The sequence below is a fragment of the Ambystoma mexicanum genome, chromosome 9 (genome assembly GCF_040938575.1).
Source record: "Ambystoma mexicanum isolate Mex_15411 chromosome 9, UKY_AmexF1_1, whole genome shotgun sequence".
NCBI classification, from domain to species: Eukaryota; Metazoa; Chordata; class Amphibia; order Caudata; family Ambystomatidae; genus Ambystoma; species Ambystoma mexicanum.
The window spans coordinates 693,207,811-693,235,042 of NC_090931.1; the positions used below are offsets into that span (position 1 = coordinate 693,207,811).

At 45.3% G+C, this 27,232-nt stretch overlaps 1 protein-coding gene across 3 annotated transcripts in view; it reads right to left on the reverse strand.

Annotated features, from left to right (window-relative positions):
- NDUFS1 (NADH:ubiquinone oxidoreductase core subunit S1) overlaps positions 1-27,232 on the reverse strand; it is a 1,009,292-nt gene that overhangs the window by 119,827 nt on the left and 862,233 nt on the right. For all 3 annotated transcript variants that reach the window (XM_069615565.1, XM_069615566.1, XM_069615564.1), the window contains exon 16: positions 119-294. In XM_069615565.1, coding sequence (XP_069471666.1) covers positions 119-294 — 176 coding nt within the window. The remainder of the gene's footprint in view (positions 1-118; positions 295-27,232) is intronic.

Below are 27,232 nucleotides of genomic sequence, written 5' to 3' on the forward strand. Positions count from 1 at the left end.
GTGTTAAACTGCATTACAGCTACATGAATGCCCTGGACTGCAGCCTTCCTAGAAAAAAAAGGCAGAGAAGCATGGTTATCAAATGAAAAAGAAGAAATTGCCATGAATCACTGTGTACCTCAGAGATGGCTCGGATAATCCTCCAGTCCTCCCTTGCCATACCTGGGGGAGTCACTGCTAGCATAGTCCTCTGTGCCCTGCCTTCAGTGTTGACATAGGTAGCAGACTTTTCCGTGTATGCAGCCCCAGGGAGTATAACATCAGCCATTGGCGCGCCTACATCTCCATGATGTCCTGCCATGTAACGAAGAATAAAACAATTAGCCCCTTTTGACCACCATTACAATCAACTCATCAGCAACTTGTAAAGCTAGTCAAAACATTTCAGCTGTTATTTGCCTGTTTATTCAGATATTTTAAAAAGTGAGACTTGATGACTTTTGACTGCTTATGAGCTCGTTGGGACACAGCAGCAAGCTACCATTTCAGAAAAAGGCAAGATTCGACACTCACAATAAACATAGTGCAAATCAATGCAAAAAAAGTTTGCGCTGGGGGCGGAGACCTATTTCTACAACATTGGAGGGAACCGGAGGTGGCCCAAACACCCCTGCAATAGCTGAATGGCCCGGAGGACACAAGCGAGGGTATGCTTCAAGTTTTAAGTTACCAAATGAGTATACTACCCTTTCTTTACCTGCTCTTCTGGCAGTCCCCGTTATGCTGCCAGTTTCCATCTGGGTTCCCCCTAAAATTGTGAGGACCTCGCTCCAGTCAATGATCAGCTCTTCTCTGGTTCAACTGTGTACACCATACCTTCCTACTCCTTCCCTGTGGTACAGGCATCTCCTTGTGTTAAAGGGTTAACCCATCTGCCACCTTTTGTGTGTACCTAAAGGACTAAGCTGGACTGGTGCAGTGCTCAAAGGTCCACTGGTGGTCAGGACAAGTTGACCCAAGGATGCGTTAGCCTCAGGTTTAGGCAAAATGTGCAAGCTAGTGAACGCCAAAAGGTATGTACAAACTGCTATTTCTCTTTCACAAAGCTACTACTGTTAAAGATACACTGTATCACCAACATGTGAAAGTAATCCTTTGGGCATTGAGGCCCTTTTGATATGCTGACTGATGTACATGTAGTATACATATGCATTTAGGTTTTTATTAAGATTCAGATGCTGCGTCAAAGCACATGCCTGGCTGATTGCCTGCGTTAAGGTGAGAGTTCAGGGCCCATCGTGATTTGTAAATATTTCCCTGGATCACAGTGTGTCCTAAAAAAATAATTTCCAATGTGGAATCCCAACAGCATTCTAAAATTGGCTGACAGTTTGCTTTACTTTTGTGTCTTCAGACTCGCCCTAAACACAGCGTCCAGCCTGCAAGTCTTAGAAACTGGACCTGCTGCTCTGCCCTCCCTTTTGTTTTTTCCATTTAACACTTTTATGGTTTCCATAATGAAAATAAAACAGCAGAATATAAGCCATTGAAGAAGCGAGTAATAAATATAAATTCATAGTACATATAACACATAAGTAACATAATATAGCATATGACTAGAGGGTTGTCCAACTCCAGGCCTTGGGGACCGGAAACCTGACGTTTTCAGGGTATCCCTCATTAATATTCATGAGCAAAAATGTGTATACATTTAGAATCGTTGTATGCCAATTTATCTCATGCATATTAATGAGGGGGTATCCTGAAAATCCATCATGGATCCGGAGCCTTGGAGCCTGGAGTTGGAGAACTATGGCCACTAGACCCAATGTCTACATCATGTACAACTGATGTCCACCTAAAAATGTAAACTTATGATTAATCAATATGAATATGCAAGTTCACCAAATAGTAACGACTACAACATTGCGTTTTTTCTGCTTTTAAATATTATAATACTAGATAAAAAAATAGTAGCAAATTAAAGCGAATCTCAAGCATATGCAGAGGGGAAAACACACCAGGGAGAGGGGTTAACAGACCGGGTTACATCATGAATTGAAAATATGAAGGAGAGAACAATTACAACAGGAACAATTACTAACCAGAGAAAATTAATTATGACAAAAGCAAACTTGAATAATGTCTAGATAAATAAACACAAGCCATTTTGGATAATATTTTATTAGTATGTTAGGGGTTCTAGCAATGTACTTTTCAAATCTATTTACATTACAAATGGTGTTCCAGCAAGCTACAATAATATTTTGAAAATGCTGCCATTTAGGGTCAGGATTGCAATTAAAGATCAAAAAGGGAACAAAGATTTATCAGCGGAGTCACATGCCAAGCTACCCAACAAGATCTTTCCAAATGAAAGGGGACTATTGACTTTAAATATATATTGCAATAACTTTCAAACGCGACGCCAAAATATTTGAGCAAATTTACAATCAAATAAAATGTTTGAAGGTACCATTCAATTTTCTGACATGACCAACATATATTTTCATTAGTTAGTTCCTCCATTTTGTTTTAAGACTGTTAAAACAAAAGGATAAAAACATTCCACAAGACACTCCAGTATGTAAATGCCAAAGTCCTGAACTGTGCGTATCGCCAGAGACATCCTATATTTTGCTATATTCCTGACTGGTTTACTCTTTTTAATGACGACTCCTATTATGTGGCCTCATACAGGCCTCGGCCCGGTTATGTGCCTCAGAGTGATACATGGCCTTTTAGGGTTGGGTTCTCCCAAAGCTATCCTGTCTTGGGCCTCTCAGAGTAGGGTGCCCCAAAGCTACCATGTGTTTTCCCGAGCAGGTAATATTGTTCAATTAGCTGCGACAGCCACAAGACGGTGGTGACAACGATATTACGGCTCCCTGAGACAGCCCTAGGTGGTGCTTTTGCAATGGAGGTCCTGAACGAGTTCCAGAGCTAAAGCCTAAACATGGTTTCCTTGGATGAAAGGATAATGTGGCTGGCCATATAGGCTCATGGTTGCTCTACTTGGGAAGCTTGAGTCATGGGCAACCAGGAGCACATTTAGACTGTGTGAACAGGATGTCTAGGTATTAGAGGTTCATCTATTTTAATAAAAATAATTGAATGATTATTTTGTTATTGAAGACATTCATATCGTGCTCCCAAACTCATGGCAATGTAGCATTGTACAGAGCGGGGTTAAAAAAAAATAATAAATAATAATACATTATAAAAAAGCGAAAAACAGAAATATTAACTGTTTACAGAAAAGTTCAAGTACTTAATTTCAGAATTTATAAAAATTATGCACAAAATGACAGAAGTACCAATTATTCTTATTTTTTGGAGCCAATTTGTTAAACAATTTCATATGACAAAAATACAAGAAAAAACAGCATGAACAATCAGCAACCATGAAAATCCCTCCCCTCCTTGAAACATTCATAAAGCTGAATCCATCATAGAATTGTAAAATACAATACAAAAATGCTAACATTAGGTTTGGTCAGAAGGACCAATTAAAATGTTTTCCGAGCTCTTACAAAGCTTTCAGGTGTGGAATGCAGTGAACATCAGAAGGCAAGGTATTCCAGACCAGGCAGTGGAAGAAAAAGATGGAATTTGCAAAAGCAACCGTTTATTTTGAACACTGGCCACTTTGGCCACGTAAATTCTTTGTGCAAGGCCTGGTGCCTGTAAAGTAATGCAGTAGAATTTGAACTGTGCACAGACCTAAAAAGGGAGCCAGTGAAGGTTCGTTCACCAGATAGGAATGATATGAATGAATTTCCATGCTGCCACCACAAGCAAGCAGCACGGTGAAAAATTGCTTTCAATGGTGAAGTTGAGACAACTTTCATTGGAACCCCGAGCATACATGTTTATGTTTTGACTCTTGGCTGCTTTTTGAGTGAGTTCAACTCACTTGTTTTGGGGACACTGGTCAGTTCCTAAGGTTGCCAGTGGAGGGAGGCTTTTTCTAACATTTGTATTTTTCAGTGATTTCATTTTATAACACAAGTCACCTTCAGTGGAGTGTTAGAGACATTCAGTCAATTTCTCTTTGTATGGCAACATCTTTTATGCCTTTGTGATGTGCCTCGCTGGTGGCAGTGAACCTGTCTTGCAACTTTTTCTTGTGCACTACACTGCACCATTTGTATGCGAGAATGCCACTTCAGATTCCATACAGTACAAATAGCTGCTCCTCGTTTTCCAAGACCAGTCATCTTCCTGCCCTCTCAGACCGGAAACTCCAAAATAAGGGAATTCACTTTCGCAGAAACAGTTGTGGATTCACGGTCAGTACTTCGTGTGACTGGAACTGGTTGTAAATGGGGTTAGGAGCATTTGGTCCCAAGCCATATTTCACCTAGTTAACGTCCGTTGCTGGGCACATGCACCGTATTTAGCTGTCCGTGATTGGACAGTCAGTGCCAGCTTGAATGGTGAAGAGCCTTAACATTGGTGGGCTGGGGCAGACCAGAGCCCGGTTTTTGGAAAAGTGCAGAGGGACTTGAGCTGTTCCCAGGGTTTCCGACTAAAATGAAGACTCCAAAGAGAGAACACTGCACTGAGGACTGCAGCAAAAGCAACACACATCGTCAACGCCCACCAGCTGGGGTCCTCTGCTTACTCTCTAGCAACCAGGGCAAACCTTTGTAAGTGGCTTGCCTCAGCCGACTAGTGGACCTACCTAGTCTCATGTCCTGCAACGCTGACAAGCCGCTGTTGGACTTTGGAAGTGTCCCTGAACGAGCCTAGGGTCTAACCATCCACTGAAAGAACACAATCACTGCTGCGGACACCATCCAGTGATGGAACTTGGCAGATCTTTAGCATATGGCACGTGAACCTCGCCACCTACAGCAGAAGCCTCTAGATTGAAGAAGTGTGTTAAGGTGGATTTCCAGAACCAGCCCTGCAAGCAGGTTCTGAGAGGCTGCTAGGAAAGATTTTCTTAGACTTCTACGGGACACCCTTTCTTTTTGCTTTTAGACTGGAAGTAAAGTCTTCTGCTTTGCTTCCCTTACCCGTTTGGTAATTCTTATGCGTACACTGATCAGTCCTTATGACCATCAGTTCTGAGAGATTAAGTCTCCCTTTGTGAATTTCTTCTATTGTTACAATTGCCCACATCTCCTTAAAGTAAAGTGCGGTTAGGATATGTTTCCTTATCTTTCTGTAATGGCTGTTTGGTTACTTTTACAATGTAACTAGGATGAACTAGTGGCAGTCTACCGTGTTTTTGTAATTCTACTTATGCACTTTTGAATTTATAACAAAGGGCAATTAAAGGTGGCTAGAACCCAAAAATGGCCATGTCACAAGGATTTCTCTTGACTTTTGGCTAAATTGTTCTTTGGCCTTCTTCCCGACTTCTCAGGCCAGGAAATACCATAACATGGAATCCCTTTGCCCGGGGGAACGCTGCTGCTTTCGCGTGGAAAGGTATGGTTACTGTGTGTGGCCAGATGAAGGGGCTGGGACCGTCATGTCCCAAACCACATCACTCGTGGCTGGGTGTCTATTGCTGGGCAGATGATGTGTCCATTGGCTATTCCTGTTTGATAGTTGCAGATCCTTACCGTTGGTGGGCTTAGGCATGCTCCCAACCTGAATCTTGGATAAAAGGATGGCTACTGCCAACTGTTCATCAGATCATCCAAGGAGCCAAGACTCCTACGAAGAAGCGCAGCCCGCTGACGACCCCTGAAGTTGATCAGCATCGATTCCAGTACTGTCCCAGTGAAAACCTGCTCCTGTTCTGTTCTCAAGAAGGCCTTTGTGGGCACTTTGACCCCTAGACCGGTGGGAACATTCAGTCAAAACGCCTACCTTTGGAACCGTCACTGGACCAACCAGTGTACTGACCAGCTCTCTCCTGTGCTATTTCGCTGCAGCAGTCGCCATGCTGAGTGCATCCTTGGAACTTGGGAGGATTTTCAACCTGTACAAGACCCCTGTTCCTGCCTTCTTGCATCAATGGAAGCTGTGCAGCATATGCTCTTTTGTTCAACCCAGGAAAATTGGTTCTATGTCAATTCACCCCCGGATTCTTTTTTCATGTAGTGTTCGGCCTCAATGTTTTTTCGCTGAAAAAACTCTTAGAATGTTTTTATTCTATATCCTCACACCACCCCTACCTCTTACATACCCTTACCCACCCCCACCCCATATTACTGGAAAATTGCCTGTCGCCGCCTAACTATGATGACTTAAGTTGCAACCCATCGTTATCGCCTGGTGAAGGTTTCCTGGGGTGGTTTGTCGCACTGAACACTTCTAACTTTCTTTTGTTTGGGTGTCTACTGGAAGCTGTCGAACAGAATCTCCAAGTACCGTGAGTAACCAAAACTAAATCCTGCCGTCGCAAGTGATAGTGCACTTGCAACCCCATGGCCTTCCTTGACGGGACCGAGCACAGAAGATTGTGTCCCTAATAAAACCTGGAACCGGTGCTCTCTAAAGAAAATAAGGTCTGGGGTGTAAGTTAAAATACTGGTTTCTGTCCTCCATAGGTGCAAAGTCCTGCCTCTAAATCACACTTTCCTGACTTTGGACGGTGGAGGCATCGTCAAGGATCTCTTCCTAGTGTATGGGATTGAATGAATTTACTCACCTGAACATTAACTAGGACTCTTAATCATAAACACTGGCATCACCAATCTCTTTATAAACCAACCTGTGCAGTATAGATTTTGGAACTGGTGACCTTTGGGCACAAGGCCCCAAACCATCTTAGGGTTGGACTTTATAAGAGCTAGGGAAGCTGTTCTATGATTATTAGGAAGTGCATTTTCTAATGTATTTGTATACTTACCTGTGTTGCACTGGTTATGGAGTCAAATGCTTTCATATACATCTCCTACAGGTGAATGTATATATCTGTTTAATGGTGTTGGTCTTTCAATATTTACTGTTTTACTTGCTTGTTGTGCATTTTAAAGGCCTAATAAATAATTGCATATTTATGTATGGGATACATTACTCACCGTAATCGTATTTCTGATGCTTGTATCTGCTTAGATTCACATGCTGTGCATAGGCCGACATCTAGTGGAAGCTGCGGAGCAGTACAGTTTGTTTTTCAAAACTCGAAAATGGGCGTCGACACAGGGCGTGCCAGTAATACTATCCCTAGTGTGATGTCCACTGTACCCAAGACCCCTCACGCGTCTAGGATCCTCAGATTGTATTTTTTATGACATGAGGTAGCATGAGGAGTAGCGTGATTACAGATAATCCAAGCAGATAGAACGGTAAGACTATAAGCAACCATGCGCCTTCTCTCAGAAGGGAGGAAGGGTGGGTCGCATGTGAATCTAAGCAGATACAAGCATCAGAAATACGATTACGGTGAGAAATATATCCCTTCTGAGGCTTGTGGAATCTGCTTAGATCACATGCTGTGCATAGATTAGCGAGCAGTACCTGAAGAAGGAGGTGGGATGCCAGAAGGGTCATGAGCAAATAAGTGTCTTAGAATCGCTTGTCCCACTTGTGTATCTGCCTTGGAATGGGTGTCAATGCAGTAATGCTGAGTAAAAGTGTGAATAGAGCTCCAAGTAGATGGTTTGCAAATGGTGTCAAGGGGTACATTTGCAATGAAAGCCACAGTGGCCCCAATGCCTCTAGTAGAGTGGGCTCTTGGCGTGAAAGGCAGAGTTCTTTCAGAGAGTGAGTAACACAGCTGGATACAGTTAATAATCCACTTCGAGATGACACCTTTAGAGATGCGATCCCCCTCTCTGCCTGTAGCTACGGAGACAAACAGTTGATCTGTTTTTCTTAGCGGTCTGGTTTTATTTACATAGTAGAGGACCACCCTACGCACATCTAGGGTGTGTAGTTTCACCTCAGCCGAGCTTTGAGGGTCCTGGAAGAAAGCCGGAAGCTCGATGGACTGGTTTACATGGAATTTTGATATAAACTTGGGTGAGAACCTAGGGTGTGTGCGTAAAACCAGTTTGTCTTTATGGACAGTAAAGAAGGGATCCTGCACTGACAGAGCCTGAATTTCACTGACCCTTCTTATAGAAGTAATAGCTACTAAGAAGGCCGTTTTATAAGTCAGGTGTTTGAGACTGCTTTTATGCATGGGCTCGAAAGGGGGTCCCATGAGCTTGGCTAGCACCACATTAAGGTCCCACCCTGGTGGTGGGTTAGAAATAGGAGGGTGAAGTCTCTTTACTCCTTCCATGAAGGCTTTAACTACTGGTACTTTCCACCACGAGACCTTGATATGGGAAGTGGTGCATGCCGATAGGGCTGCCAGGTGTACTTTCAGTGAGTTAAAAACCAATCCTGCATATAGCAGGTGGAGCATGTATGTAACAATAGTGGAAGGAGTGCAATCAACAGAGTTGATTTGTCTACTCTGGCACCAGATAACGAAACTCTTCCACTTGTCAAAGTAACAGTGCCTTGTGTTTGGTTTCCTAGATTCCTTTAGGATGTCCATACACCTCTGTGGTAAATTGAGATGTGCAAACTCTATGATCTCAGGAGCCATGATGCCAGGTTCATTGAGTTGGGTTGCTGGTGCACTGTTTGACCTTGGTGCTGGGACAGTAGGTTGTACCAGGCTGGAAGTTTGATGGGTTCGCACACCGCCATCCTGCGTAGGTGTGGGAACCACGGTTGTCTTGCCCACATGGGAGCAACTAGGACGAGCGTCATCGATTCTCTGTTCATCTTGTTCACCACTTTCCTGATGAGAGGAGTTGGTGGAAAAGCGTACGCAAACATCACTGACCAGTTCATCCACAGGGCGTTCCCCTGGGAGTCTGGTTGGGGGAACCTGGATGCAAATCCTGGGCATTGTCTGTTTTTGCTTGTGGCGAATAAGTCTATAGTGGGGAAACCCCACTGAGAGAAGATATCTTCTACGACCTCTCTGTGTAGAACCCATTCGTGTTCCTCTGGGAGGGAGTCTCTGCTCAGAGCATCCGCTAAGGAATTGAGCTCCCCTGGAACATCATGTGATGACAGGAAGATGTTCCGTCCGAGTGCCCATATCCAGATTTTCTGGGCAAGCTTGGACAGATTTGGCGAATGAGTCCCTCCTTGCTTGTTCAGGTAGAACATGGCTGTTGTGCTGTCCGTCCGGATTTGCACTGACAGGTTTAGTAGGTGGGGCTCGAACGCTTGAAGCGCTCTGAATACTGCCAGAAGCTCTAGCAGGTTGATGTGGTTCTTGGCCACTGAGGGAGACCAGAGACCCTGAGCTGTGTGGTGGAGATGGTGAGCTCCCCACCCCGTCAGACATGCATCGGTAGTGACTACTGCCTGTACTTCGAGATCGTAAAAGGGTTTCCCCTGTGCGAGATTCTCTTGTCCACCAGTGGAGGCTTTGTACCAGTGTTGGCGAAACGACCACTAGATCGTCCCACTGACCACTTGCCTGAGACCACTGTTTCGCCAACCATTCCTGCATGGGACGCAGGCGCGCGTGGGGGACCAGGTAAATACATGACGCCATCATGCCCAGTAAACGCATTGCTTTGCGTACCGTTATTTGGCGATCGGACTGATAATGCGGAATTTGCAGTAGTATATTCTGAATCCTTTCCTCTGAAGGAAAGGTCAACCCCTCTTGAGTATCTAGGATTGCTCCTAGGAACTGTTTGGAGGTGCTTGGATGCCTCCCTGCGTAGGTGTGCATCCGCCACCGCCAGTACCTTGGTGAATACCCTTGTTGCAGAAGCTATCCCGAAGGGCAGTACCTTGAATTGGTAGTGTCGACTGTCCACCTTGAAGCGCAAGTACCTTCTGTGCGCTGGGAACATGGAAATATGAAAATAGGCATCTTTCATATCCAAGGTTGCTATGTAATCCCCCTTTTTTAGGAGGGGGATTACCTCTTGTAGCGTAGTCATATGAAACTTTTGGGGCTTGACATACTTGTTGGCAGGCCGTAAGTCCAATACTGGGCGCATTGTCAAATCTTTCTTTGGCACAAGGAAGTAAATTGAATAAATACCCTTGTTTACCTGGTGTCCCGGGACAAGTTCTATTGCGTCCTTTTCTAGCAGAATGGCGATCTCCTCGAGGAGAATCTTCTGATGTGTACTCTCTGTCGTGGAGGATGGTTCCGGGGACGCTGCAGTAGTTCTATACAGTACCCTGTGGATACTGTTGACAGCACCCATCTCTCTGATGTGATCCCTTCCCAAGCCTGGGTGAAGTTGGAAAGGCGTCCCCCTACTGGGGTTGCGTGAGAAGGGACCCTGAACTGAGCGTCACTGCTTTGGTGGAGGCGTGCCGCCTCCCTTGCTGGGGCTGCCTCTGCCTTTACCACAACCTCTCCTATTACCCCTGCCGTAACCCTGGGTAGACTGTTGGCTGTTGTTCCACTGTGTACCCTGCCCCTGGGAATAGTTGGATCCTCTCTGGGAATTTTGGCCGCGTGGGCGACGAAAATTACTATTCCCTCTCTGGTTAGGGGGTTTATTGGTTAACTGGCCAAGGGACTTGAGTGTCTCGTATTCGTCCTTGGCATTCTTCAGTGCGTCTTTGACTGCCTTACCAAACAACAGATCGGCTTCCACCGGTTTGTCCAACAATGATGCCTGGGTTTCTGCCTTAAAACCAGACTGCCGTAACCACGCATGTCTCTTGATAACAGTGCCTTCTGCTATCAATCTGCCTGCGTTGTCCGCGGCGTCAAAGGTTGCTTTCAAAATGCAACCAGACACGGCTCTCCCCTCTGCGGAAATCCGAGCTAACTGGCCCTTTAAAGGTTCAGGAGCAGAGGCTATGAGTGCCGCGACTTCTTCCCACTGATGGCAGTTGTAGCTGGCCAACAGGGTGGTGGAGTTTGCAATCCTTGCTTGATAGGCGGACGTTGAGGCTACTTTCCTGCCGAAACCATATAGTTTTTTGCTCTCCTTGTCGGGAGGAGCTTCGGACGATGACAAGGGTGTTCCAGCCCTCTTACGAGTGTTAGTGACAACTAGGGAGTCTGGCTTCAGATTTCCTCTTATATAGAGAGGGTCAGACTGGGCTGCCCTGAAAGTTTTTCAACCCTGGGATTGACTGCTCTGGTGAGGTTCGGGTTCACCAGGGACGGGTCTATTCTTCGCTGAATGGATTTAAGGATCGGGATGGTCTGGGCAACAGGCCTCCTTTCTCCCACTAACTCCTCTGCGAAGTCCCTCTCCTCCTGGACACCGTGGGTGTCAATATGGAAATGTTCTGCTGCACGTGCGAGAACCTCGTTTAGGAGGGGTTGGTTATCGACAGGGGAGTGGGTAACCGGGGCTTAGTTTTCTACCGGGGAATCCACTCAGTAGGTTTCAGGGTCTTCCTCTTCCTCTTCCTGGTCCTCATCATCCCCATAGTATGCCGTCCCGGTTTGTTCTTCTACCATGCCAAATTCTTGGTCCTCACCAAAGGAAGCTTCTCCTTGATACAGTGAGTACGGTCTTGAGTATGGTTGTACCTCGAAGGGGTCTGTAGACCTCATCGGTGTTTCAAACCGGGGCTTCTTACTCGGGGGGATAGGATCATTAGAGCCTGAGGGTGTCGCCACTTGTGGATCATACGAAAGGAAATGGTCTGGATTTTTATCGTAAAAATCAGCCAAAGAAGACATCCTTGACATGACCCTATCTATGTCTTCACTGGACCATTTTTTGGAACTGGGAATGACTCTCTCAGCAAGTCTCGGGGATTTATCTTGAGTAGATTTGGTTTTAGACATATCAGCAGACCTGGTCTTGTCTGTCTGTTTAGGGGGAGTGGTGTGTTTCACAGGTGTGTAAGAGTGCAAAGGCTGCTTCTTCTGCTGTTTTCCCCCTCCCCGTGAGTGGAAAAATGTTTTCCCTGTCCTCTTGTGGCTCCGGAGGTTTTCGACGCCTGGCGTCGAGGATCGGGGGTAAGGTCCCTGTCCTTCTAGTATGGGGCCTCGCTGATTTTGACTGCGGGCTCCGACTCCTGGAGCGCGGCCTGGGGGTGGAAGTCGTCTTCGTCCTCCGACGATCGAACTTCTGTTAGCCTAGGGAGCGAGGCACTCTTGGCAAGAGTGGATGATTGCCTGGAGTCATGCGGTGATCTCGATCGAGAGCGCCCAGAGGACACCGAATCGGACCGTTCTGTTTGTGCCTCTTTCCGAGCACTCGACGTCGACGAGTCTCGGTTGGACTTTGTGTGTTTAGTGTGTGAAGCGCTTGTGTCGCCGGGGGTCTTCCCCATAGCCGCCCTGCCGGACGACCTTCCGAGGTCAGGGACTTGCGCTCGGCTGTCTTTCGACGCCGTAATGCCCTTGCCGTCTGAAAGTACGGCGTCGCTGCCATCGCTGAAGGCGCCCTCCGCTGCCATGGCCGCTTGCCTGGTGTGGTGGGCACAACGCTTCGTCGAACGGTCCTTAAGTGTCTTAGGTTTAAACCTACTACACGCTCTGCAGTTCGCTTCGGGGTGGTCCCTCGGCAAGCAGAGATTGCACGTGGCGTGCCTGTCGACCCAAGGGTATTTGCGATTGCACTTGGGGCAGAATTGAAAAGGGGTACCCTCCATACGCACCTTGAGGCAGCGGGCTGTTAAGTGTAGGACATGTATAAGGTGTACCTATATACCAAGAGTGTAGAGTATGTACAACCCCCCCACTCTCCCTACTTGTAGGGCCGAGGCCAGCGGCCTTCCAAGGCCCGGGCCTAGGCCAGAGGCCTTCCGAGGCCCGGGCCGAGGCCAGAGGCCTTCCGAGGCCCAAATCCGTCGTGCAGCAGCCGACGGTCGATTTCTTCTCCAGCCGGCGTCGAGTGTCGAAGTTCGACGTTGGGATGGGGAAGGATGTAAATAAATTCATATTTTAGCAAAAGTATGGCTAAGGCCAGGGGACTCCGCAAAATGCTTCCGACCAGTATGGCGGAAAAAAACAATCTGAGGATCCTAGACGCGTGAGGGATCTTGGGTACAGAGGACGTCACACTAGGGATAGTATTACTGGCACGCCCTGTGTCGACGCCCATTTTCGAGTTTTGAAAAACAAATTGTAATACTCCGTAGCTTCCACTAGATGTCGGCCTATGCACAGCATGTGATCTAAGCAGATTCCACAAGCCTCAGAAACTTAGTTACCTGTCTAACTGGAATTATTGGTATTCTGTGTGGACTCAATGTAGCTCTAGACCACTCACACCCTTCCTGAGACTAAGCCTTGTTGCTCTTCTGCCTACCTTGATTGGGTTTGGCTACACTTTCAGTGACTCCCTGTTCACTGTTAAGATGGATTAATAGAATCTGGCCTGGTGGACAGATTTTAGGAGGCCACCCTAACTATAGTGTACAAGGTAACTCGGAGGTTAGCCAAAACCTAATCAAAGTAAGCGTGGAGCACAGTCCTATTCTCAGTAGTGTGTGAGTGGGGTCAGGAGTCCACAATGAGGTCACACCGTGAAGCACACAATAGTCCAATTGAGACAGGTAAGAACGCAAATACTATATTTATTTTAGGCCCAAAAAACAGCAGGAAATGAAACAAGTGGGTGATATCATACAACACTCAATTATATTCATATATGCAGTCATTAGGTTCTTATGAATGCATTTAATAACATTCAACAAAAAGGAAGGTAAGTAGTGATGATGTAGAATGGAACATCGTCAAAAGAAATATACTCTAACTTTATAAATCCCATCTCAATGATGAGTGGGACCTTGTGCCCAAAAGTCACAAAGCTTCTTCTTAGGAAAAGGGTCTGATGTAGGAAGAGTTCTTGTGTTGATTAAATCATCCAGAGAACTATTCCACAAAGTTACTGGTAAGTAAAATGATGTTCTTATCTCTCAGGTACAGCTACTTTTAGACACGATGAACAAAAAGTGATGGAAAGGAATGACTGACATTTATTCTAAGGAGAACAGGGGGAGGTGAATGTGTTGCAATTACCTACCCCCTCACCCCCCTGACCGATTTTCCCAGATGACTAGATGGGTTAACGGAGGGTAGCTGGAGGTAGGTTTTCCCACCATTGATTCCAGCGAGAGGTGCTCAGCGGCTCTGGGTGCCAGGATTCTTCTGGTCAGTTTGTGGGATGTTCTGACCCACTAGTCTATGCCCTGCAACATCACTGTGTGCGGTTTTCATCAAAAACAACAGAATGGCCGCCCAAAAAGCCCTATGCACTAAAAATCTCAGAGACGTGCTCAGGGAAACCTGAAAAATAGGCTGCCAAATCTATTTTGCCTATGTCAGTGGTAAAACAGGAGACCACACTGCCAAAACCTATCATTGGGCTGCCCACAGAGTAAAATAGAACTGCTTGAAATGGCAGTGCTACATTCCAAGGAAAACTTAGAAGTGCTTTAAAATCAGTTTTTCCTTGGCCGTTTAAAGTGGAAAATCATGGGTCCCAAACAGCAGAGAAGATCCAACATCCTTGTGGGGTGTTCACCATCACCTTATTTAAGGAATCCCCATAAGCACAATGTCAGGAGAAGCACCTTTTATCATTAAAAAAATTCCACTTTCAAAAGGTGCTTGCCTGGGAAAAATATGTCAGATATGGGCGCAGTACCGCCGCTCGCCTTTGTCCAAGCTGCAATTTACTTATACTGTCAGTTTAAAACTTGTGTCTTAAAATCAAAGTGTGGAAAAGAAGAGACTTGCCATCAAAAGCAATATAGGTTGCTACAATTCAATTTCTATGTTTTAAAAAGACTGGAATGAAGAGATCCATGTGTATATTTGTTGAAAATGTAAATTGTATTTTAGAAAAGACCTTTTTAAACAGTGTTTTAAAAGTGAACTAATGTCAGTCACACTGGACTTCAAAGACACTCCACAGCTTCTCCCAAACAAAGGAATCTTCCTCCTGCTCTCTGCTCAGGAACTGGCATTGAGTTGTTAATGGAGTTGGGAGGAGGTTTTGGCCTGTTGCTCTGAGTAGAGACAAAAGACTCCCTTGACTGAAAGGAAATGCAAATTCAGGTGTCAACAGAAACCAACTGCCAAAGGAAGAGAGGCTCAGGTTGCTCTTGGCCCAGCCAAACCTTGCAGGCGGGACTAGACTGATATGTGTATCTTAAACTCCAAGGAAATATCTTTTGTTTTTGGAAAAAGACTCATAGAAAACGGTGTAAAACTTGGAAAAATCTGTATTTTATAGGTTGTTAATATGAAAATGCTGCTCACAGTTTGAAACTACTCTGAACCCTGTGCGATATTCAGAGACCGGACTACTAAAATGTTGATATTGTAGCGATTGTGATAATGCTAGGAAGATGAAAGTTTACAGGATTATGCCCAGATGTCAGGCGCATGTATGTGGAAAAATGTGTACAGATCTGACACTGGGTAACCAACCAAAAGCGCGAAAAATTGTCAGTTTTGAACAAAAACTCAAGAAGATGGAACTCGGACGGATACGTGCTTTATTAAATCTGTGATGTGATTATGTATTATTAGCAAGTTGGTGATATTGTAAATATGTTTTATATGAAAAATAGATTTTCTGTGTAGAAACAAAGGGGAGGTACATTGCAGCATCACTATGACACTAGATTTCCTTCTCAAATCAGTAGAGGGGAGAGACCTTAACCAATCAGATTCTTAGAGGGTGTGCTTAGTATAATTTGGCCTACCCACCCCTTTGGGAAATACATAAATAGGGACTGTTTAGGACCTAGAGGGACACAGATTCACCCATCAACCAATTTACTGGCGAAGCGCTCTGCAGGAGAACCCAGATCCAAGACTCCGGAACTCTGAAAGCAGGAGGCCAAACTCCAAAGCTGAACCCTTCTCAGCTGGCCTTTAAAATCTTGAAACCTGATTTTAATCCCAGACTTCCAAGGGACACACCAAAAATTGAACAGCCTGGCTGTGCTGTTTCTGCTTCTTGCCAAGAACTCTTGCCAGAACCCAGAGATCCAAACCAGTAGAGCAGAGCTGTAACCAGATCGCTGTAACCCAGAAACAACCTGTCAGATCCAGTTCAGAGTGCCGTGCAGAGTGCAGAACCGGGTGCCTGAATCCTGTCCGGTGGGCTAGCAGAATTCCAGTCCAAAACCTTTGACCAGATCTTTGACGGGCCTATTCCAAACCATAGTTGTGAGTATCTATAGCATAGAACTGTCCTAGCCAATCTCTTATCCTTAGGTAATCCTATCCAACCCATTCTATCATATCCAGAACTGCATTGAAGAATCTTTCTTGTTTTTCTGAATCCTTCCCTCATCCATATAGTCCTCTGTTAATTGTAGTGATACATTCATCTGTGCGCTAATATATTGCTGAAGTAAGACAAGTGTCTTGGTGGGCAAAAGTCAGAGCGCAGGCACCGCTGTTCTGGTGGTTGTTCCGTTGGGTATCTTGCATCTTCATAGCCTCCCTTAGTGTAAAAAATATCTGTTGGTAGATTCAAAAGCACATCTTTCATTTGAAAACGTTGATTCTTTTTGAAAAAAATCAACCTCTACTAAAACTTCTAACTTCTGAACCGTACATGCTAGAAACGAAATGTAAGTGTCAAATTGAAGCTAACATGCTCAGCTTGGAAACAAACCATTCCTTATAGTTTTTCTATAATCGCATTTCTCGCGCGCTGAAAAGTTTGCCGCGAATCCGCATTTGGCTCAGTTTAATCACATGTAAAATAGCTATTTCTTGCATTCAACCTCAGAATTCAGTTTCCAATCTGCTAGTTATTCAATCATCAGTGCTAGGGTTTACCTGAACCTATCCAAAGCGGCTCCCACTAGTTTTGAATCCAATTTAGAGAATTAAATCCATTTTCAGTGTTTTTCCCATTCATTACAAGCCACATTCAAAAGCATTTGACCTGTGTTGAAATCATTCCTGTTTCTCTCTAAGCTTGCCGGGTGGAATTGGGACTGAAACTGTATTGGTTGAGATTGTATATTCCTGAAACCTGTTTTCTCTACTTCCATCTCTATATTGCATATTAGGGGGGGATTGAGTAGTATCAGGGGGAAAGAGTGATTACATTGCATTTGATTGAATTCATATCAAGTTTTATTTCTGTGCTGCATTAAATTCCTATCATTGCATTTGACTGACCCCACACAAAGTTTTATCCTATGCTACATTCTTCTTCTCATCCATACTCCTACTGATTAAAGAGATTGTTGATTGTTGTGATATCACCCAACGCTGATCACTGTATAAATATTAATAGTGTGATATCTAGATATTGTTCAAATTCATAACAATCTTAACTTTGCAAAACAACCTTCTTGGTTCAGTGAGACCGGGGGGATTCAAAGAGAGGGGCATGATATAAGGGTACATCATTCAGAAATAAAAGAACTTTTAGACATAAAAATATATATAATTAAGGGTTTCAACTGTGCATCCCATGCTAGGCATTGACTTAGGTGTAGTGCTGGGTTGAAATCACTTACAAGTTCCAGGAGAAGAGCGCAACACTTGGCGAGGAAGAAATGCAGAAGGCACAGATGCAGACCCCTTGATGACATATCACCAGACTGGGGAAGGTGAGTTCCAACGACGGCCTTTGCACAGAAGCTACGGCAGGCGTCCCAGTCGCGGTTCAATGCCTTCCAGAGCAGGATCCCTTGAAGCTGGGAGGCTGAAAACCGGCATGAAGGCAACTTACACCACAAACTAGCAACCACCAAAGGTCCCATGACGAACGTGGAATGGCGACCGGTCTAGTGAAGTAGCCCACTGGAGGGCTGGCCAGTCCACCAAGTGGTCCAGGGACACTTCCAAAGGCTCAGGAGAGCTGGATCCTTGAGAACGCGTCGAGACTGGTTGGTCCCACCAGTCCAAGGGTTGAAGCACTGCTCAGGGCCTTCACTGATCAGGTAGTCCAACAGGCCAAACACAAGAAGGGGATGCTGGGCCTTTTCAGACGTTGTCCATGGATCTTCAATCGGATGCTCTTCTACATACAATACTTGGCTCCAATGCGGATCTGAAGAAATGGCTGCAGGAGTCCTCTTCTTATCCGAAATCCTGGCTGGAAGGGACCACTGTGGGTTTCACTCATGACCCACCCTCTGACTTTCAGGCACCACGAATTTGGAGTGGGACAAGACAGTTCCACCTTTTCCTGGGCCAAGCACACACAAAGGAATCAGTAGCCTTTGAAAGCAGCAGTTTATATGGGCTTTCCTGACCTAAGAAGGCCAAATAACAATATGGCCAAACAACCAGCAAATATCCTGTGGCATGGCCATTTTAGGGCACTAGCCAAAATTAGCAGCCAGATGTGGTAAATGCAAACGTGCTTGCCTAAAGTAATGCAAAAATTGTAAAAATATGTTTGCTGCCACCAGCTTGTCTTTAGGCAAATATAAAGATAACCAAAAACCCCAAGTTTGAAAGACTAGGGTGAGACAAAAGTTTCCCCAATGTACTGCATGGTAAGATGCTGTGTACACTACGTGACGAATGGAGTGATTCAGTCACTTTCGCCAAGGCCAGAGCCCCTTCCTGTGAGGCTAGGGAGGTGAGCCCACTACGCAAGATTCCACTTAGGGGTGGCGGTAAGTAAGACTCCCCTATTGTGGATAAGGACTCCCTTTCCACTGAAGAACCTACTTCCCATTATCCTCCAAAACCCTATGTAAAATTACATCACAATCCTCCAGATTCCCCTTACATATGTTACTGTGATATAATGACAGGAAAAGTATCACTGTAGTACTGTGCAGAGTAAGAACACTGGATTAAGAAAGAATGCTTATCTGACAATCACTGTGACGAAGAAGCCAAGAGGAGTTCACACACTATGGCCCAGGGCCGTACAAGAGCCTTCACGTTGGCGTGCCAGAGTGGAGAAACCAAGCAGGAAGGTGGTGGCCTGGAAGAGAAATGGGTGAAGAACCCTTCCATCGCTGATACCATCTTTAGACACAAGTGTGACTTAAAAGGGGCCAGAGAAAAGCCGAATGAACGCTGAACCGGTGACAGAGACCCCTTACACAGCAGGTAACGGGGAGAGCGGGAGACCCAGAGGACAGGGCATATATGTAAAAAGGGACGGAGATATCATAAGCTGTAGGCAAACCGAATCCAACTATTGGAGAAAGCCCACTCTTCCCAATGGGAAGAGTAACCACCAAAAGAGGGATATTCACTCAAAGGTTCACCATACTCGTTCCAGTGAGCGGTACGAATATCTAAAGTGTGAGAATTATATGAGAACTCATCTTACTCGTCCCAGTGAATGGCGAGATTACCAGAAGGGTGAAACTCATGCAGGGACTCATCCATGTCCCAGTGAACGGCAACATCCTAAAAGGAACAACGGTCCAATAGAGACTTTTCCTGTATATTTTAGTGAGGAGAGGGCCAACCAAAAGAAAGAGGGTTGGTCCGAAGACCCGTGTGTGAATAATTTAAGCAAAAGAAAGACTGAATTGGAGCGGGTACTCTGAGTCTCAGATCATATCATATCATGAGAAAGCCCAGAAAGCGGTTTGAAGAATCCAAGGAAACCTGACAGATGGGCCACGGCAAACCCCTGGAAAGAACTGAAGTTTATTGCAAGAAATAGCAAAAGACCATTTAAGAATCTTATATTGAGGAGAACTTGCTGAAAAGTCAACCAGGAGAAGGGAGTTATTCTCCGGGTATCTTTGTTTGTTGTATTAGTGGTAAGGTCAGTTAGACACCGTTCAGACGGAGGACAGATCTTTCATTTGGACTTACTCCCGACGATGAGCACTCTAGTTTAGTTGGTGTTAGGAAGGGAAACCCTAAGAATAAGTACAGTATTTAAATATTTAAAAAAACTTTTGATGGTTTTACATAACCAAAATAAGACAGCAGTACTTCTGCAACCTTCCGACTCAAATATATATAACAACAACATTGTGGTGAACAAAATCAGGTGCCAGAGTCATTGTTAGAGTCCTCAGAGACAGAGACACGCTGTGCCCAGGACAGCCGGTAACCCACATATGGACAACAACATTTTTTCGGTCTCGCAAAGTGGTGCAGAGTGGCACAGTATTCGACCTCCATATCGTGATAGTACAATATATAATTTTTCAAAAGTGCATGCAGTGGAAGCCGCCCCATACCACAGCAATCCTCCTGCATGCAAGAATCAATAGGAGACTCATGAGGTGTCCGACATGTCCCGCCGCCTCCTTTGTATATCCAAACAATGCAACGGAGGGACAGCCTCACTAACAATCTCACTAATAATGTCGAAGACCTGAACCCAAAAATCATGTATTCTGGGGCTATGCCATGACAGATGTATAAACGTAGCCGGGGTGAAACCACATTGCACGCATGCCTCAGAGGTCTCAGAAAACAATCTATGTAGGTCAACAGGAGTAAAATAGAATTGGAGCAGGAATTTAAAGTGTATCAGTTTGAACCTACTAGTAAGTGCCACTCCCTTTGTCTGGGCACAACAGTAGTACCACACATCATCCGGAATAGGGACACCCAAGGAGTCCTCCCACCCCCCCAGAGTGTCTTTAGCCTAGCCCACTGTGCTATGTATATTTTTTGCGTACAACACTGAAACCACCTGCATGCTGCTTGCAACGCTAAGTAGCCCATGTAATAGGGGGCAGTGGAGGGTGCCACGGGAAAGGAGGGGAACCATTCCTTCAGCAAATTCCGTAGCCTATAGTACATGAACACATCCACTGCCAAAGTACCATCCAAGCGCTTAAATTCCTCAATAGTGAAGAAATGACCCAAGGGAAATACGTCTTGCCAGCAGGAGATGCCCCACTCGGTCATACACTGAGTGAACACCTTTTCACTCGTTAGCAGGATCCCAGGGATATATTTAACAGGCAAGAGGGGGGGAATATAGCACATCATGTCGCGACCTCTGCTCAATTCGACGCCATGCCTTACACGTGAGCTCGACCATGTTCCTGCCTCTGCCTATTGTGGAGAGGTCAGTAGGTGAAGAGAAGCGCAGGTGAGGAGAGTGCCCTTTCAGTCTGGACAAGTGATCTATGGGACCAGGGTCATACCAGTATGATAGGAATGATGCCTGTGCTGCAATATAATAGGTTTCGAAATCCAGAAGCGCCAGCCCGCCCCGAACCAGCGCAGCAATCCTCTTATTCAAATGTATACAAGACTGCTTGCCCCGCAAGATGAAGCTTAAAACCATGGTTTGCACCTCATTGAAAAAGGATTTAGGGACCTCAATAGGGACATTCAGAAACGCATACAAAAAGCAGGGAAGGGTAATCCTTTTATGGAGAGATATGCAACCATACAAAGACAGCGGGAGATGCTGCCACCTTTGCAGCATCAATCCAGCTTGTATAAGTTAAGCCCAATGGTTGAGAATCTCTGAAGATCGCGCTTTTCCCACCCCCCATATATCGAGCACCAGAATACCATACCATGGAAGTACCTCACCTGGGCATCAGTCAAGGGGAATAACACAGACTCTGGGGTTAATACTAAGACCCGAGTATCAACCGAACTCTAGAACATCTTCCATAATAGGTGCCAAATTAACAGTTGGATAAGAAACAGCATCAGGTCATCGGCGTATAAGGAGATCACTAAGCGGTGCATGAACAAGCGTACTCCCCTGTGAATGTGTCCATATCAAACAAATTCAGCCCAAGGTTCTACAGCCAGGGCAAATAAAAAGGGGAGGGGGCACCCCTGCCTTGTTCCCTGCTGCCCCATGATAATGGGGTCCGATTTGTGACTGTTCACTCTGCTACAGGAAAAGTATACAGCAAGGCTATCAATGAAATAAATACCTCCCCAAACCCCATACGTCGAAGTACTGAGAACAGGAAGGGCCACTCCACTGAGTCAAACGCCTTCTCGGCATCAAGAAGGGCTGCAACCACAGGCGAATAACGATCCAGTGCCGTCAGCAGGCTGAATACCCTACGTAACCTGTATGATGTGGATCAACCTGGAATAAAGTCTGCCTGATCGGACTGAACACCCTTAGACATTAGTGGGGCAAGCCTGGCAGCGAGAACCTTTACATACATTTTGTTATCGAGATTTATAAGAGAAATCGGCATATATGATGAACATTCTTCAGCCTCCTTCCCTGGCTTCAGAAGTAAGGTAACAGCATCCACAATCCGATAGAGCTTGTGGATACACATTCAAAAGGTGGGGTACCAGAATTGCTGCAGAGGCCTTATAAAAATCAAAGTACCCATCCGTGCCCGGCGCCTTACCGGAGGCAAGGGCTTTGATGGCGTCATGAATCTATATAAGCCAACCTGATTTAGATAATCTACTGCTGACTGAGGCAGCACAGTCTTGGAGTAATAGAGTGTACTGTAAAAGTCCACCAGGGCCCCTGAAATACCGTCATCAGTATGAAGCAGGGCCCCACCTGGTTCATAATAGCTGCGATATGGGATCCAGGAGCTTGAACGCACACAGCTCAGGCCAGCAACCTGCCTGGACGCTGACCTTCACCGTACTGGCGAACCAATCTCTATGTAGAAACTTCACCTCCCTCCCCACAGTCTCTCTAAACCTCCCTAGATTTTTATTAAATTGCATATGCAGCTCTGGGTAAGTTAAGAACTCCCCAATCAGCTTCAATGCCCCATAGCAGAGAGTCGCTATCCGCAAGTTCAGATCTTATTGTCTTAAGAATTCATGCCTCCTTGGCAATGCATACTCCACCGATAACGCATTTAAACGCTTCTCAAAGCATAGAAGAAGCCACCGAACCCACATTGTCCTGAAAGAAGTTGACAATATTTTCCCTGATGGATTCATGGAACACCACATCGGTAAGGCTCTCATTCTTAAAAAAACTGTTGATACCACCTTGCGATCTACCAGGAATGGCCCCCACTGCAACTACGGGTGCATGATCCGACAAAGTAAGCATCAAAATACTGCATTCAGCCCCACTCTGCGAAACTAATTTATAATCTAGTCTGGACGCTGAGTGGTGTACAGAAAATCTAAACATGTAACTTCTGTCCAGTCAATGACGATATCTCCACAGATCTTCAAGCTTGCTAGTGAAACAAATCTGAAGAAGCTCAAGTGTGGCCTTAGGAATTGATCTGGGGGTCCCGCCTGATCTATCCAGATACGGAGATACTGCATTGAAATCTCCTGCCCAGATAATATTGGCCCGATATTTCTCAAGGTGGGTTTTAATACATTCTAACGTGTCTAGGGTACCGGTATTGGGACCATAGTAATTGACAAACGTGACGCCTTGGCCTTGCACCACTCCAGAGAGAATCAGTGCCCTCTCCTGTTCAGTGTTCTTTACCAATTTGGAGAAGCGAAACCCCAGTGTTCCCGATGGCTATGCAGACCCCCCTCAAATAGTGCGAGAAGGAAGAGAAATACATATGGCAGCCCCAGGATTTTGCGAATTTAGCTTGGTCAGATTGAGAAAAGTGTCTCACAAAAAGGTCACGCCCACATAATGTCTTTGCATGTACAATAACACTTTTGTAGTTTTGGAGAGGCAATTAAGGCCACGGACATTCCAAGTTATGCATGTAACCACGCCACTAACAATGAGGGAAAGAAAACCATTATCCGGAGTGACCTCCAAGTATCACATAAGTATCGTGGAATCATATGGGGTTCTACGTTGTCACCATAGCCAAATATACAAGTAGGTGGTGTGCCACAATGTAAACTGAGCTAACACCCTGATGTCCAAGAGGGGAAAATGGAGAAAAAAAAACACAACCAACATACATTCACCATACTCTCCACCCTCATAGGCAACCCCTAAGTACCTGTTTAAACACCACCCATTGAACGAAACCACAACTCGTGTCAGTCCGGGAGGGCCAAAAAATTATTGGTAGGCCTGATAACCCACTATAGCAGTGTACCAGAACTTGGAATTTCCTACATAAGATGACCAGGCTCCTCACCTTCCACTCTCCCCTACTAATCCCTTAAGCCGCACTTACAACCCCAACCCGCCATTTAAATACCCCCCCTGAATACATAGTCATTGCGTTGCCATATGAGGACCAAAAGGAGAGCCAGCCCCTCCCCCACCCCCCTACATCCCATTGTACAGCCGACACAGTAAGTCACAAACCTAGCAGCCCATTTGTGGATGCTACGCTTCCCACCATCAGCCACTGCCACCCACACCAGACACCCCCAGGACTGGCACCACCTTTGCAAGATTTTGAACTCGACAGCAATTAATCCAAAAAGTCTGGACTCTTTCAGGGAATGAAAAAACATCATCTCCCCTTTGTATTCAACACTAAGTTTGGTGGGAAAGAGTATAGCATATACAACCTTCTGTTGACATCCCAAAATATTTTCCTGGAAGCTTGGACGAGAAGTCCGTAAACAGGTGCACCTGGTTGCCCGTGTACACAATATCTCCCAGTTATCTTGAGCAACGGAGTGTGAAGTCCCTGTCTCAGTAGTTGAGCAGCCGAGCTCTGATGGGACGGGACGGCGCTCTATGGACAGGCCTCCTTCCACCAGGGATACAGTGAGCCCTCAACAATGAACGATGATGAAAACCGTTCTGTCCCAGAGTCTCTCGAAGGATAGTTACCACGAGAAGTTCCAGAGGTACGGATGTGTCAGATTCCAGGATAACAATAATTCTAATGTTGTTCCTTCAGGATCACGATTCAAGATCTTCCTGCTTTTCGGATATGTCCTGGAGCTCTTTCCTTAACTTGGCTATTTCTCCCGTGGATGCCACGGATTCATCTTAGACAGCGGACAAGCGATTTTCAATCAATCAAACACACTTTATTCGGTCATGAAAGCCATCAAAGCACATATATTATACATTTACCCACAAGTTATTTCTTTAAAAATTATGCATATTCAGTTTCATTCTAATGTTTCTCAAAAGGGAAATATTCAAAATAGATATCAAAATAAATAAGACCAGTTAAATATAAGAGACAGCTTTGCAATTTCGTAAAAAGAAATAAGTTCTCCTGGACCACAACCTGTGCAAATATTTTGCCACGAAATGGACCACAGATGGCTTGTCATTTGTTGTACAAAATAGTAGAGCATCTGCTACCCTTCTGATACCATTTAATATAAACATCGGTAATAGGTATCTAGATCTTAGTGTTTTATGCCCATGGCACAGCAGCATAAAAATGGGTGATTGCCAAATTTGTAGGAATCCAAATGAGTCAATCGGCAGTATTGTTTGGGGACCAGTTCACAGTATAAGCAGCTATTTTCAAAGTACCAGCTCTCAGATTAAAGAAAATTGACGGTGCATATGAAGATTGAATAGAGTCAAGATAAAGTTCAAAGCCAAAATCTTCCTTAAGGCTAAGATACTGTTGTCCGCAGGAGAGTTTAAGGCAGGATGCCACCATAGATTTCTTACACTCCTGCACACTTACTTTCCTGACCAACTGTGAACATTTTAGGTCAATCAAATGTATGCAGCCAAAACCTGATGTTTTAGCCACAGCGTATAGCTACTGCCTTCCAAGGATATAAAGTCTGTCAGCATTACTCTATCATCTGATAAGGATGGGTATTTATTTATAGGGTTTTATAATGCACCTTTAGAGCCAAATGGTGTTGCAAGGCGCATCAAGACAAGGGAGGGGGAGGGACAGGGAACGTTCCTACTAGGTCTTGAAACATTCGCAACGTGCAAGTGCCATAACAACAAGAACGAGGGGAAGGAGGGGAAGAGGAGATTTTGGTGGAGTGGGGGGGAACAGAGAAGACGACAGACAATAACAATCCTACTAGGTCGTGAGACAATTCGGAGCGTGCACATGCGGTAACAGAAACGAGGGTAGAAGTGCAGGATGAGGAGGCAGGGTAATGCTAGGCGGTAGAGAGGAGAAGGGAACAAAGTGTAAGTGAATAGGTTCACTTGCACTATTGAGGAGAGGGTGCACAAGGGAGTGCTAGAGGCGAGGAGGGAGGAGCACAGTGGCATCTTCCCAAAACTACTGCATTTTAGGGCTTTCAGACCATTACAGGCCCTCTGCCCCCATACTCTCGCCAGCTTTCCCCCTTTGATTCTGGGGAGATTTTCTGCAATCTGGTGTTGAATACCACCTTGAAATTACATTATACGCTGCCTCTTAATTGTACTGCAGTTGCTGCTTTTTTTGTTCTCCACCAAATCCCCTCCCATTCTTTGCCAGAGATTTGCCTGCCTAAGTCCTTTTTCCAGGCACACATGTAAGCCCATTCCCTTCTTCCAACGTGACTGAGCAAGAAGCAATAGATATTGGTAATGAGCCCGTTAGTGGTATTTGCCTGATCGGTTTGCCCATCACCGAGTGTCGTAGATTAAAGTACTGGAATCAATCACGTTCATCCGATCTATATTCCTGCTTAAATCCCAAAAAGGTTTTTATCTCACCTCTCAAACATATCGGCTATGCACCCCGTCAAATTCCCCAACTATAAAACACAATGACGGGTGGTTGGGTCCACTTCCAGAGTTCGGACTCCACTGCAGGCACCTCTCCATAGTCGACCCACTCGGGCAACACCCTGGACAGGTCCCCTGTTTAAATCCTCCAAATTGCAGTTTCAAAGCTTCACTTCTCTAGGTCACAATGTGTTTATGCTCAGTTTGGGTTACTCATGTCATGATGATAATGTCATTTGCAAGTCTCTCTCCAAAGACCTTCCACTCCTCTACGACACATGCCATTTCCACTCAGGTAAGGTGCCGATTTCTTCTGGCTCCATGGCGCCTTTGTTTTCCAGCTAGATCCTTCTAATAACGCGTTAGAGCCAGGTTTGCCAATTTGAGTATGTTCCGCCATCTTCAACCCAATAAGTTGACATTCGTCTGCCAGAGTTTTGACAGTTTGGCTTTGATTCTGCCACTCAAATTGTAGGCTGTTTGGGAAAATCCATCTAAATTTCACTTTGTCACTTAACAGTTTTTCCGTTAGTGGTTCGAGCAGCCTTTTCTTCTGTAGAGTGGTGGCAGATATATCTTGGTAGAGTTAAACTCGCGTACCTCTGAAGTCAATCTGCCCCCTCGCCATACTTCAGGTGACACTTTTTCTTTTAAGGAGTAAGAGTGCAGCTTGAAGAGGATATCTCGGGTTAGATTATTTCTTATTGGTTTTCAGAGGGCCAACTCTGTGTGCTCTATCTATCCTCAGTGCGTCGGGGGGCAGTGGAGGGGGGTCCTCTGGACATAGCAGGGCAAACAATTCATGAAGCATGTCTTCAATCCCCTCAGGCTCTGTCCCTTCTTGCAGAAAATTAAGCCTGATATTGTCCCTACGTGACCTATTTTCAAGGTCCTCACATTCATCATCGAGCTGCGAGATTGGCAAAGATCATTGATCTGTGTGGATGACTTAGGTATCGGTGTTGTTACCTCTGCAAGGGTCTGTTCCACTTCTTGTACTCCACACTCTT